This window comes from Castor canadensis, chromosome 3, assembly GCF_047511655.1.
Source record: "Castor canadensis chromosome 3, mCasCan1.hap1v2, whole genome shotgun sequence".
NCBI lineage: Eukaryota > Metazoa > Chordata > Mammalia > Rodentia > Castoridae > Castor > Castor canadensis.
The window spans coordinates 91,853,821-91,866,301 of record NC_133388.1 but is presented as its reverse complement, the minus strand read 5'-3'; the positions used below and the strand labels follow the sequence as shown (position 1 = coordinate 91,866,301).

At 40.7% G+C, this 12,481-nt stretch overlaps 1 protein-coding gene across 2 annotated transcripts; it reads left to right on the top strand.

The window, feature by feature from the left end:
- The first annotated feature begins 243 nt into the window (after nucleotides 1-243).
- LOC109681032 (toll-like receptor 11) lies at nucleotides 244-10,525 on the top strand. 2 transcript variants are annotated; one of them, XM_074068479.1, is made up of 2 exons: nucleotides 244-382; nucleotides 2,192-10,525. In XM_074068479.1, the coding sequence occupies exon 2, from the start codon at nucleotides 2,206-2,208 to the stop codon at nucleotides 4,975-4,977; it is 2,772 nt and encodes a 923-aa protein (XP_073924580.1). In that variant the 5' UTR covers nucleotides 244-382; nucleotides 2,192-2,205; the 3' UTR covers nucleotides 4,978-10,525. The 2 variants fall into 2 exon arrangements, with proteins under 2 accessions (XP_073924580.1, XP_020011211.2); XM_020155622.2 differs by having other exon boundaries at nucleotides 267-382; nucleotides 2,195-10,525.
- The last annotated feature ends 1,956 nt before the right edge of the window (nucleotides 10,526-12,481 follow it).

Here is a 12,481-nt window from a genome sequence, read left to right as displayed (position 1 = left end):
CAGAGGAAGGGTACAAATGATGGAGATGGCGGGTCTCTCCTACTTTAAAGACGAAAATTCTCTGAAAAATGAAGGCCTGTTCTTTCAAACATCAGGACATGATACAGAGTAAGTGAGAACTGAAACCCCCAAACAGACCAGGAAAGAGGAATCATGAAATAGAAAAAGTTGTTTGAGAGAAACGGGTGTAGTTTGGAGAGAAGTTAAGAGATTGAGGAAGTAGTCTTCTCCTTCCCTGTGAGTGTTGTACTTATGTGTAACAGAGTAAAGGCCATTGTGGAGGAAAGAATCACAAAATTACCCCTTTGCTTTAGTAGAAGATGAGACGGAATCCTTCCTGAGAAATTTGAACTCTACTATGGTCCATTTCCTCTACTCAAAGGTAAGCAAGCTGCTGCCCTAGAGCCAAGTTAGTTTTGTGGACAAGATGAAAGAGCAATTAGTAGAATTGATAAGGTAGAAAGCAAAATGCACAGTTACCTTGCCTTTCTTCAGGGGACTAGGCAGAGCTTAAGGAGGACATTTTGGTTAAGGCATGAGACAATTTAACCAGCCAAATAAGGAACTGTCATTCATGGACAGTTCACATGTGCATCAGGGTAATACCATCAAACTTAATTTGCTAAGGACAAAGGACTGATCTATAACTCAGAATTCTGTTCCCTGGATTTCTTTCCACAGGCCGTTATATCCATTTGGTGTGAGATTGATTCCATCTCCTGACATCTCCCTAAATATGCTAGAATGGAGAAAAAACCCTAAGGATAACAGGGCACATCGAGGCTTAAGAATGGCAAATAGTCATGGAAATAGAATGATAGAATATCAGATGTACCTAAACCATCTACAGTAAGATTGAGTCATCTAGATGATGAATTCCCAGGCCTTTCTCCTTAGGCCTCCTCTGAACCTTGACCCACATCTGAGATTCCTAGGACTACAGTGCTCTAACTGCTGATAGGATACACTACTTGAGGGAAGGCAGACCCTTCTAGAGCCAGCTTTCTGTTATCACTCAGGCATACTGTACTCTTGTGTCTCCAAGGAGAGGCAGGGAAGTCCATGATGTTTAATACAAAATCCTCCTTTCCCCAGAGACAGGAGCCCAAACCCCCGAAGAAGGGTAGTGCCTTCATTTGTGACTAATCAATGCCTGTCATTCCCAGACTGCTTTCCTGCCTCTTCCCATCCTTTCGGGAATTACCATAGGGGATACATGATTACCATGAGTGAGGAATAAATAAACAGTGAGAGAAGGTCAATGCAAATTCCTACCTTCAGCACTCAGTTCTGAACATAAAAGTATCAAGATGTTAAGGTATCTTTATCTGATTTTTAAGCTTCATTATTACCTTGTTCACTTTATCTAATTTCTTGGTATCTTTCCTGAACTATCTTTTGAAACTTTCTATTTTCTGAAAACTCAACTCTGTAACACTGAGGACTTGGTATAGTACAAACATCAACCACGGAGGCAGAAAATCTGGACTCTTGTCCTAACACTGCCACTTTCTACTTCTTCGACTTTGGCAAGTGACCTTCTTTGACATTCAGCTGCCTCATGAGTAAAACACTGGACCCATCTATGTCCCACCATTGAAGATCAAATAAGAGCATACCCTTTTCCTATCTTTTTATGTTTGTATCTTCAAGACTTTTTTCTCCTTTATTCCACTCTGTAATGGGCAAGTAAATCTGCTGCCTAGTCTTGGAAGGTCCCCTGAGATCTCGCCCTCAAAGAACTTAGTAACCTGAGCTGCACATTTTTGCACCTTGCTCCAATGTTAAAGACCTGGCTCAGACCCTGAAAAGAGTGCCTAGGTATCTAGAGGTGCTTTGCCTCCAGGGTATGGTTCCTATTCTGATAGCTAAAGCCTTTGTTCACTTCCCCTCCCTCCAGCTAACCTGAGTAGAAGATTGAAAAGTCTTATCATTTCCTCTCCTTGGAACTATCACAAGTTTCAAGTATCTGGTTCTTCTTGCTTCTCTCTGTGTGCTTTGGCTCACTATCTGCCTGTAGGCATGCATGAGGGAGTGCAATCTGAGCCCCCTACTTGGTCAAATGTTTCCTTGATATCACAGAGCTAATTCTCCAATATGTCCCAAGATGTTATGAATATTCAAGGGCTCTGGGCTGGGATTGACCACTACTGTAAGATTTGACACCTTTATTCTTTCCCTCTTTTCCTAGAAGCAGTAACAAGGATGCAAAGATCTCTGTTCTCCTCTACAGTCCTTCTGCTCTTACTGCTGGCCTTGATGAGCCTTGGCTTGATAAGTTGGGCATGGACTGCCCCTGATTGCACCATAGCAGACAGTTCCTTGTTACCTAACCTCTCCTACTATGTTCCGTTCTGTTCCTTGGACCCAGGACTGCATCTTTTTGCATCTTGCTCCAATGTTAAAGACTTGGTTCAGACTTTGAGGAGAGTGCCCCCAGATATAGAGGCACTTTGCCTCCAGGGCATAGTTCCTGTTCTGCCAGCTAATGCCTTTGGCCACTTCCCCTCATTGAGGCTTCTGAGGCTGCAGTTGGGCACCCTGGAGATCACACCACAGGCCTTTCAAGGATTGGGCCTGTTGCAGCACCTTATTTTTGAGCATCATGCTCCCTGTTGCCTGAGTCTGTTCCTCCCTCCAGATGCTCTGGAGCCCCTTGGATTCCTCAGTACCCTTTCCTTTCAAGGCTACTGCCTGAACTGTAGCCAGAATATCCAGTTGCCAAGCAGCCTTAGTCATCTCAGTCTGAGGCACAGCTGTTTGACAGAGCTGCAGGAACTGCAAGGGCTCTTCCCCATGCTTATGCCTGGTACCTCTCCTACAGCCAGCCTCAGACAAAGCCTCCCCTTCCTGGAGGTCCTGGATTTGTCTTCCAACCTGAAGCTGAGCCATGTGGGTGTCAGAGCCTTGCATGGCCTTAAGGTCCATTCCCTGAAATTGGATAGAACCCCACTAAATGCATTCAGCCTCTTAGGCTCAGGACTGCTCTACCTGGACTTCCTCTCCCTTGTGAGTACAGGTATAGAAAAACTGCCTGGGAATGTGACCAGCTACTTTGAACTCCGTGCACTTGACCTTGGGAGGAACCAAATACAAAACATAGAGGATGAGGATCTCCCAATCTGCAGCTCCCTGGAACTCCTGAACCTTCATGAGAACCATCTGCAATCACTTCCCATTAGATTCCTAAATACCCTGACCCAGCTTCAGAGGCTCAACCTGTCCATAAACAAGCTGGGCCCAACCTTGCTGCTCCCAGAAGGATTGGTTAGTGCAAACCTGAAAGTGCTGGATCTGTCCCACAATGAGCTCTCTGTTCTGCCATCTGGGGCCTTCTCCTTTCTTCCTCAACTCCAGGAGCTCTGGCTAAGTGGGAACAATATCTCCATTTTATCTAATGACAGCCTGAAGGGACTGAGGTGGCTGAGGACCCTAGACCTGAGCTGGAACAAAATTAAGATGCTAAAGCCAGGATGGCTCTCCTCTCTTCCTGCCCTCACCTCACTGAACCTCCTAGGCACATATTTAGAGCGTATCACAGGCATGCAGCTCCAAGGTCCCCAAAAACTGAGCCATCTACAGTTGAGTTCTCCTGAGATGCTGGATATCTACCCTCCCTGGCCTCCAGCACTGCTCAGCTTGGAGATACGGGCAAAACAGTGGATCCAGTTTAGTGTTCCCCATGGAGAACCCTTCTTATTGTTGGAGAACCTTACCTTACAAACTTGCTATGTGTTACTTCTTCCAGCCAACACCACAATTCATTTCCCTTCCCTGCGTCACCTCACTCTGCGAGGCTGCAGCCCCTACATTTTCTCAAACAGTTCAACCCAGAGATTCTTCCTACAGCTTCCTCTCCTGGAGCACTTGCACTTCTGGTCTGATCCTGATGAAACAGAAAACCTGCATCTACTTGAGATGCCCAGACTGCGTGTGCTAGAGCTGGGGGACCTCAACTTCTTTTATGAGTCAAGTTCAATGAAGCTGGAAATGCTACTGGAGAAAATGCCTCAGTTACAGGTACTGGCATTGAGCCACCTGAATCTTGGGAATTTCTCCATGTCCAGATTCAGAGGCCTGGACCAACTTCAGCTGTTACTACTCAACTCTGAATGGGCCCTGGGGTTGGACATCAGCTTCCAGGAGCTAATTCCCCTGATGCCTCAGTATGTTTATTTCTCAGATGTCACCTTCACCTGCCAGTGTGAAAGCTCTTGGATGGGACCTTGGGCAACCCAAGCCCCAAACTCATTTGTGTATGGGCTGGAGAAAGCCATGTGTACAGTCAATGCCTCTGACTACTCCAAGACTCCACTGCTCTCCTTCCTTTCTGATCACTGCTCACATGATCTGGAGTTTCGGGGCTTTCTCACCAGCTTCACTCTGGTTCTCCTGACCACTGTCCTTGCACTGCTTGGCTGCCCCAAATGGCCCTGGCTTCACCACCTCTGGACACTTTTTTATAGGTGGTGGTGGAAATTGTGTGGGCGTGGCCCTCGAAGCCAATTTCATTATGATGTCTATATATCCTTTTGTGAGCAGGACCGAGCCTGGGTGTTGGAAGAACTGGTTCCTGCCCTGGAGAAGTCTCCTCCAGCAGGCGAGGGATTGAGGATATGCCTACCAGAGAGGGACTTTGGGATTGGGCAGGACAGAATGGATGCCATGGTTGCCAACATGGAAAACAGCAGGACCACCCTCTGTGTGCTCAGCTGCCAGGCCCTGGGAAGCCCCTGGTGCAGTCTGGAGTTAAGACTGGCCACCTACTACTTGGTGGCCAGGCCTGGAACAGCTCGCCTTGTGCTGCTGTTTCTGGAGTCCATTGATAGGTGGAAGCTCCGTGGCTACCACCGCCTCTCTAGGTGGCTCCAGAAGGAGGACTATTTTGATTTGCCTCTAAGAAGGGTAGAGTGGGAAGCTTTCTGTGAGAAACTTCGGAGAAGGCTAAGAAAAGCTGGACAAGAAAGAGATGATTAGGGGCTGTGGCAGATTTTGCCTTTCAGCAGCAGCATGAATACCTGCACATTACTAGAGGGCAGGCTCATCAGTGATGCTCAGACCATACTTACCTGAAGATGCAAATGGGGATACCAAAGCCCAGAGGGAAAACATATTTGAAAGTATTCATTCAAAAAACAGTTCTGATACCTCCTAGTGCTTTCACAGCACAAGATAGCTCTCAAAAAAAGAATGCACACAAATGTCTTGTACAATCCTATGTACATTTTTCAAAATGAATTCATTCTCCTTTTGTTAAAAGCAATATGTTCTGATTCTATATTATTCCATGGCATATGCTTAAAACCCCAGTTACTCTGGAGGTGGAGATCAGGAGGACAGTGATTAGTGGCCAGGCCAGGCAAAGGTTACCGAGACTGTTTCAAAACAAGCCAGGTGTGGTAGTGCATGCCTTTAAATCCCAGATACTCATGAGGCAGAGGTAGGAGACTGACATCAAAGGCCACCACTGGCAAAATCATGGGAGCCTATCTGAAAAACAAACTAAAAATAAAAAAGCAAAAGTCCTGGGGTGTGGTGCAAGTGGCAGAGCACTTTCCTAGCAAGCTAGAGTCCCTGAGATCAATGCCCAGTACGTCCCAAAGAATAAATAGGACTTATGTTCAAAGTACATGCTATTTATACATGTTAATTATACATATTGATGGGATTCAGTTTCACATTCCCATACATGCATACAGTACACTGTTCGTATTCATCCACCTTTCTTCCACCCTCATCCCCCACCACCCTTCCCAAATCCTGGAAATCATTATCTATTTCCAGGTCAACATTTTAGTTTCAACATATGAGAGAAGACACATGGTATTTGCTTGTGTTTCTACATCTGGCTAATGTCACTTAACACTAAATTCTCTAGTTCCATCCATTTTCCTGCAAATGACAGAATTTCACTTTTACAGCTGAATACTACTTCATGGTAGATGATAGAGATAGATAGATGATAGATAGATTAACAGATGATAGATAGATAGATGATAGATGACAGATAGATAGATGATAGATGATAGATAGATTGATAGATGATAGATAGATTGATAGGTGATAGATAGATTGATAGATATTGTAAATAGCTGCAATATGCATGGGCTTACTGGTGTCTGTCTCTCTTATATGCTGATTCCATTTCCTGTGGATATGTATCCAGGAGTGGAATAGCTACATCATAGTGTAGATCTATTTTAAGACCCCCCCATCATGGCTGTAGTGAATTACTTTCCCATCAACAGTGCTTGAGAGTTCCTTTTTCTCCACATCCTCATGAGCAGTTTTTTTTTTATAACAACCATTGTCCAGGATGATGTAGGTTAATTGTATTGCCCTCGTGACTAATAATATTAAGCAATCTTCTTCCTTTTATAAGTGTTCATATCATTTACCCACTTTTAGTAGGATTACTTGTGGGCTTTTTTTTTGAGTTCTTTAAATATCCTGAATATTTACCCTCTGTCAAATGAATAGCTGACAAATATTTCTCTCGTTCCATAGGTTGTCTCTACTCTGTTGCATGTGTCCTTTGCTATGAGGAAGTTTTTTTTTTAGTTTGATGAAATACTGTTTGTCAATTTTTACTGTACCAATGTCTCAAAGTGTTTTCCCTATTTTTCTTCTAGTACTTGCAGAGTTTCAGGATGTATATTTAGGCCTTTGATTCATACCAGGTGAAAAATAAAGGTCAAATTTCAATCTTCTCCATGTGGATATCCAGTTCTCCCAACACCATTTGCTGAAGACACTGTGTCTTCTCCACTGTGTTTTTGTCACCTTTGTTGAGAATCATTTGGCTTTAGATGCAAGGCTTTATTTCCAAGACTTTTCTGCTCCCTCAATCTACGTACATTTTCCTGTGCCCATACCATGCTGTATGAGTTACAGCATACAGCTGTAACTGTATGAGTTACTATGACTCTGCAATCTTGAAATCAGGTTTTGTGATGCTTTCAGCTTTGCTTTTGCTCAAGATTGTTTTGACATTAAGGATTTTTCATGCTTCCATGTGAATTTTGGGACTGTTTTTCCTACTTCTGTGAAGAGTGTCATTGGCATTTTAATAAAGATTGCATTGAATGTGTAGATCAATTTAGGTAGTATGGATATTTTAAGAGTACTAATTATTTCAGTCCTGAATATGGGAGGTCTTTCCATTTTTTGTGTCTTCTTCACAGTGTTTTCATCAGTGTTTTGTAATTATCATTGTAGAGTTTTTTTGCATCCTTAGTTAAGTTTAATCCTAGGTCTTTTATTTTTGTGGATATTTTGAATGGGATTGCTTTCATGATTTCTTTCTCAGAAAATTTATTACTGATTTTTTATGTTTACTGTGTTTCCTACTAATTTACTAAAATTGTTTACCAGTTCTAATAGTCTTTTGGTAGAGTCTTTAGGTTTTGTTATACATAGAATGATATCTGAAAACAGGGATAATTTGCTTCCTCATCTTCTGTTTGTATCACTTTTTTTTCTTTCTCTTTCATTATAACTCTGGCTAAAATTTCTAGTACTAAATTTAATGAGTTGTAAAAGTAGACACCCCTTGTAGGAGGGTGAATGTGGTAGAAATATTGTGTACTCGTATATGAAAATGGAAAAATGAGACTTGTTGAAACTATTCTAGGAATGAGGAGGTAGGATAAGGAAGAATGATTAAGGGGGTGAATTCAATTATGATATATTGTAAGAACTTTTATAAATGCCACAATGTGCCCCCAAGCAGATTAAGGAAAACAAAAGATATAAAAAATGAAAAAAGATATAAAAAATGAAAAAAGAAAGTGGACACCCTTGTCTTCTTCTTGATCTTAGAGAGGATGTTCTCAGTTTTTCACCATTCAGTATCATGTTAACTGTGGATTTATCATATGTAGGCTTTATTATGCTAAGGTATTGCTAAGGTATTATCCTTCTGTACTTAATTTGCTCAAATCTTTTATCATGAAGGGAGGCTGATTTTGTTGGGGGGGGCCTGGGGCTTGAACTCAGAACTTAACGCTTACAAAACAGGCAGTCTACCACTTGAGCCACACCTCCCGTCCATTTCTCTCTGGCTATTTTGGAGATAGGGTCTTGTAAACTATTTGCCCAGGTTGGTCTCAAACTGCGATCCTCCTGATCTCAGCCTCCCAAGTAACTAGGATTGCAATTGTAAGCCACCAGTGCTGGTCTGAGAGGTCAAATTTTATCAAATGCTTTTTTCCGAATCTATTGAGATGGTCATGTGATTTTTCTCCTCCATTATGGTCAAGTGATGTATCATGAATATTTTTTACATATGTTGAACCATCTTTGCCTGCTTATAATGAAACGCACTTAATCATAGTGCATGTTCTTTTTAAGCTACTCTTGAATTTGATTTGCTAACTTTTTGTTGAGGATTTTTGCATCTCTATGCATTGGATATTCTGTAGTTTTCTTTTTTGGCTGACTATAATATGCCATGGTGAAGATCTTTCTTGGTTGTGTCTATTTGGGGTCTATAAGCTTCCCATACATAGATACATGTCTTCCTGAAGATTATGGATGTTTTCTGCTATTATTTCACTGATTTCTACTAAACCCTAATAAGAGTCTGCCAGCTTACGGGAAACTCTCTAAATGCAAATTGAGAAATTTCTTCAGTACTTTATACTTCCATGTATCAATTTATCCATGTCTTTGTTGAGAACCTACTGAGTCCCAGGCCCTCTGGCATGCACTAGAGAAAGAGTAGTGATCTAAAGTGGATCACCTGTACTCTTTTGGAGCATATAATCTATTCTAAATTCTAAATAAAATAGCCAAGAAAATAAACATCTAACTAAGACTTCAGTAAGTATTTTAAAGGAAAGTCACATAAAACTTTAACACTAATCAAAAGAAAGGGAGTGGGGAACTCTGCCCAATCTTCATAGTCTAGGCAACCTCTAGAGAAAACAGTGTGTCTGTGAAGATTTACAAAACAAATAAGTTGCCTAAATAAGAGACATGAAAGTAAAGAGTGCATTTTTGGCACATGGAATAGAATATGACCTAGTTTCCTCACAGTTTTTGTATAAGTAACTGGCCACTGTAGAAAGAATGGTTAAGAGAAGCAAGTATATTTGAAAGTGACAGCAGCAGTTTACCTATGAAAATAGGAGTAGTGGCAAAATGGAGGGAAATGGGTATTCTTTTGACATATTTGAGAAGGGAATACTCAGAACATGTTTAAAGGCTGGACATGGAGGTTGGAGATGAAGGAGACTGTCACAGGTGTTCTCAGTGCACTGCCGTGTCCCCTGATAGTCAGTGCATACAAGCCTTACCTTCAACACTCAACCTCTGCATTTCTTTGTCCAAGTGCTTTCTCGGGTCACAGAAGACTGTTTTTGCTGTCCCTGCTTTAGTTTAGATGTGCTGACGAACCGATGCCTTTTGGGGACAGTCTTTAATAACTACCAGGAACTGGTATGCAAATATCTTTTGCCTCTCAGACAGGATGTTGCTGAGGTGTCTTCTACACTGGCTCAAGAACTTTTTCAGGTTTGATCCTAGGTAATCTTTCTGTTAACTCCCTTCTACATGTACTCTTTACCGGAAGCCTCTTCTCTACTTGCCCTCTTTTTGATTAGAGATTCTTTCATCTATTAAATAAATACCTGTGAGTAAATCCTAGATTCTGGAACCCTACAGTCTGAGGAATGGCAATCCCACACCCCTAGAAACAGAGGAGGAGATTCCACCTTGGGTAAATTCATTAGATCAGTTTTTGAGTCAACTTTGAGATGCCTCTGAAACATCAAATTAAAATATTGCCTAGCAGTCAAATATAAACTTCATGTAGCAGTTCTTTTTGGGAACTCTGAGGATATGAACTGCAATTTGATGTGATCATTGGCAAAAAGTAGTAACCAATGTTTCAAGGATAAAATGCCTTAGGAGCTAGCATAGCATTGAAAGTTAAGATGGCACAGAACCTTGCCTTGCAGAATGTCAGTGTTTCATGGCCAGTGGAGGGTTGAGGTCACAAATTAGAAGAAGGAGAAATGTGATCAAAGATATAGAAATTTTCTGAGAAATATACAAGGAACCCAAACTAGGGTTGTCATTGAAGCCAAAGAAACAGAATGTCTCAAAGTTTGAACAGAAAAACTGGATTCTACTAAGAAAGATACAAAATGGAAAAACAAGGTCCATGAGATGTAGGGACATGGACGTGATTGATGGTTTTTGCCATGGCCATTTCAGTGATATGACAGGAAAGGAATTCACAGTTTAATATATTTGAAGTAAAGAAGAGATGGGGAAAAGAAGAGGCCTCTTTGCTGTTTCTTAAACACAGCTGCACACACCTGACTCATGGAGTGTCTGCATACTGTCTCCTCTGCCTGGAAACATATTTCCCCAGTTATTTATACTGCTAACCCCAACACTTCCTGCAAGTCTTTGCCTAAATGTCACATTTTGTGTGATCTTCCTTGACTACTCAATTTAAAATTGCAGCCATAGGCTTGGGAAATGTTGGTCAGAACATACAAAGTTCCAGTTACACAGGATGTACAACGTGTAATCATACAACGTGTCATATTCTTGGACGTTGTGAGAGAAGACCCTAAGCGTCACCACACTGAAATGAGTATGTGAGGTGATGGATATGTCAGTTAGCTTAATATACTCATTTCACAATGTATCAAAATATGGCCTTGTAACCTAAAATGTGAACATTTTGTTTGTCCATTGAAACTTTTTTCAAGTTTTGTTTTATTTTGAACTGACAAATTGTAATTGTTTTCTATTAGTTGGGTACATGATAAAATTTCAGAGTAGATATACATTATGGAATAATCAAATCATGCTAATTAGTGTTTCTATCACCTCAACTATTTATCATTTCTTTGTGGGAAGAATAGTTAAAATCTTTTTTTAGTGATTTTGAAATCTACCATATTTTATTATTATGTCATAAAACACCAGAAGGAACTTCTTTTACCTACCTGAAATTTTGTAACCTTTGACCCCTACCTCTGCTTTCCCCATTCCTCACACTTTTCTAATACAAAAATACAAATTAAAACCACAGTGAGATATCATCTCACCCTTGTTAAAGTGGCTGTAATCATAAAGATGAAAGGTAAGTATTGGTGAAGATATGAATAAAAGGAAACAAGTGCATACTGTTGGTAAGTAAGTACAAACATTGTGGAAAACAGTATAGAGGTTACTTACAAAACTAAAAAGAGAACTACCAGATGATCCAGCAATCCTACTTTTCGGTATATACCCAAAGAAATTGAAAACAATGTGTCAAAAAATGTCTACACTTTCATGTTCACTGCAACATTATTCACAATAGCCAAAATGTAGAAACAACTCAAATGTTAGTACATAGATACAATGGGAAATTATTTTAAAATTTTAAATCTTGTTATTTGAGATGACATGAATGGAACTAGAGCTCATTATATTAAGTGAAGTAAGCCAGGCACAGAAAGACAAGTACTGCATGATCTCACTAAGACATGACATCTAAAAGAGTTGGTCCCATAGAAGGTGAAAGTAGAATAGTGGTTACCAGAGACTGCAGACCATAGGTAGTGGGTAGTAGATCATAGTTACTAAGTTACAGTTGGACTGAAGCAAGAAGTTTGGGCATGCTATTTCAAAATAGGTGATTCTAGACAACAATACTGTACTCTAAAATTAATAGAACTTGAACATTTTCACTATTAAAAAATTATAAATTTTTGAAGAGGTAGATATGTTTAACTTGATTCAAGTATTGTACAATGTGTGTGTGTGCACGTGTGTGAAAACATTACTGGAAGCCTATTAATATGTACAGACTTAATGATTTATGTATCAGTTGCAAAATAAAATTTCTAATATGGTACATATATGCAATGAAATACTATTAAGCACTAAACATTAGTAAAGCAGGGGAAAAGCTGCACCCCTGCTGTAGCAGGGAGGAGGATCAGAAGAAAACAGTCTAGGCCTGAGTCGTGATAAGTAGCAGGGAGGTAGGGATGGCATAGCAGAGAGATAAAACCTGAGAAATCTGAACATGGGGAAGGTCACATAACACTGGGGAGGGGGAAAAGTCATGTAGCACTAGGGTAAAGTAGACCTAGCTTTTTGCTTCTGTAACCTGCTTGTAAGGCTATATAAGGTGAGACCCCTTTGTTCTCAGGGCTCAACCTTTGGACATGAGTCCTCTGGGTCTGTGCTGGCACAACAAAACCTTGCTTCTTGCTAAACTGCCTCAGTGTCCCATATCTCTTGAGATTCCCACAACACTGCCACTACCCACACACTACTACTACCTGCATCATTGCTACAGCTGCCTCAATGGTATCCTTCATTATTTTTCTTTATTTTTACTTATTACCAGCTAGCTATACAATTAACTTATTCATCATATTTCTTCCTCCATAAGAATGTAATTTGCACATGTCAAGGATTTTTATTCATTTTGTTCACTTTTTTCTTAGCTATGTCTCATCTAAAA

Coding starts and splice junctions, on each gene's coding strand:
- LOC109681032 (XM_074068479.1), top strand. CDS start 2,206: ATGCAAAGATCTCTGTTCTCCTCTACAGTCCTTCTGCTCTTACTGCTG.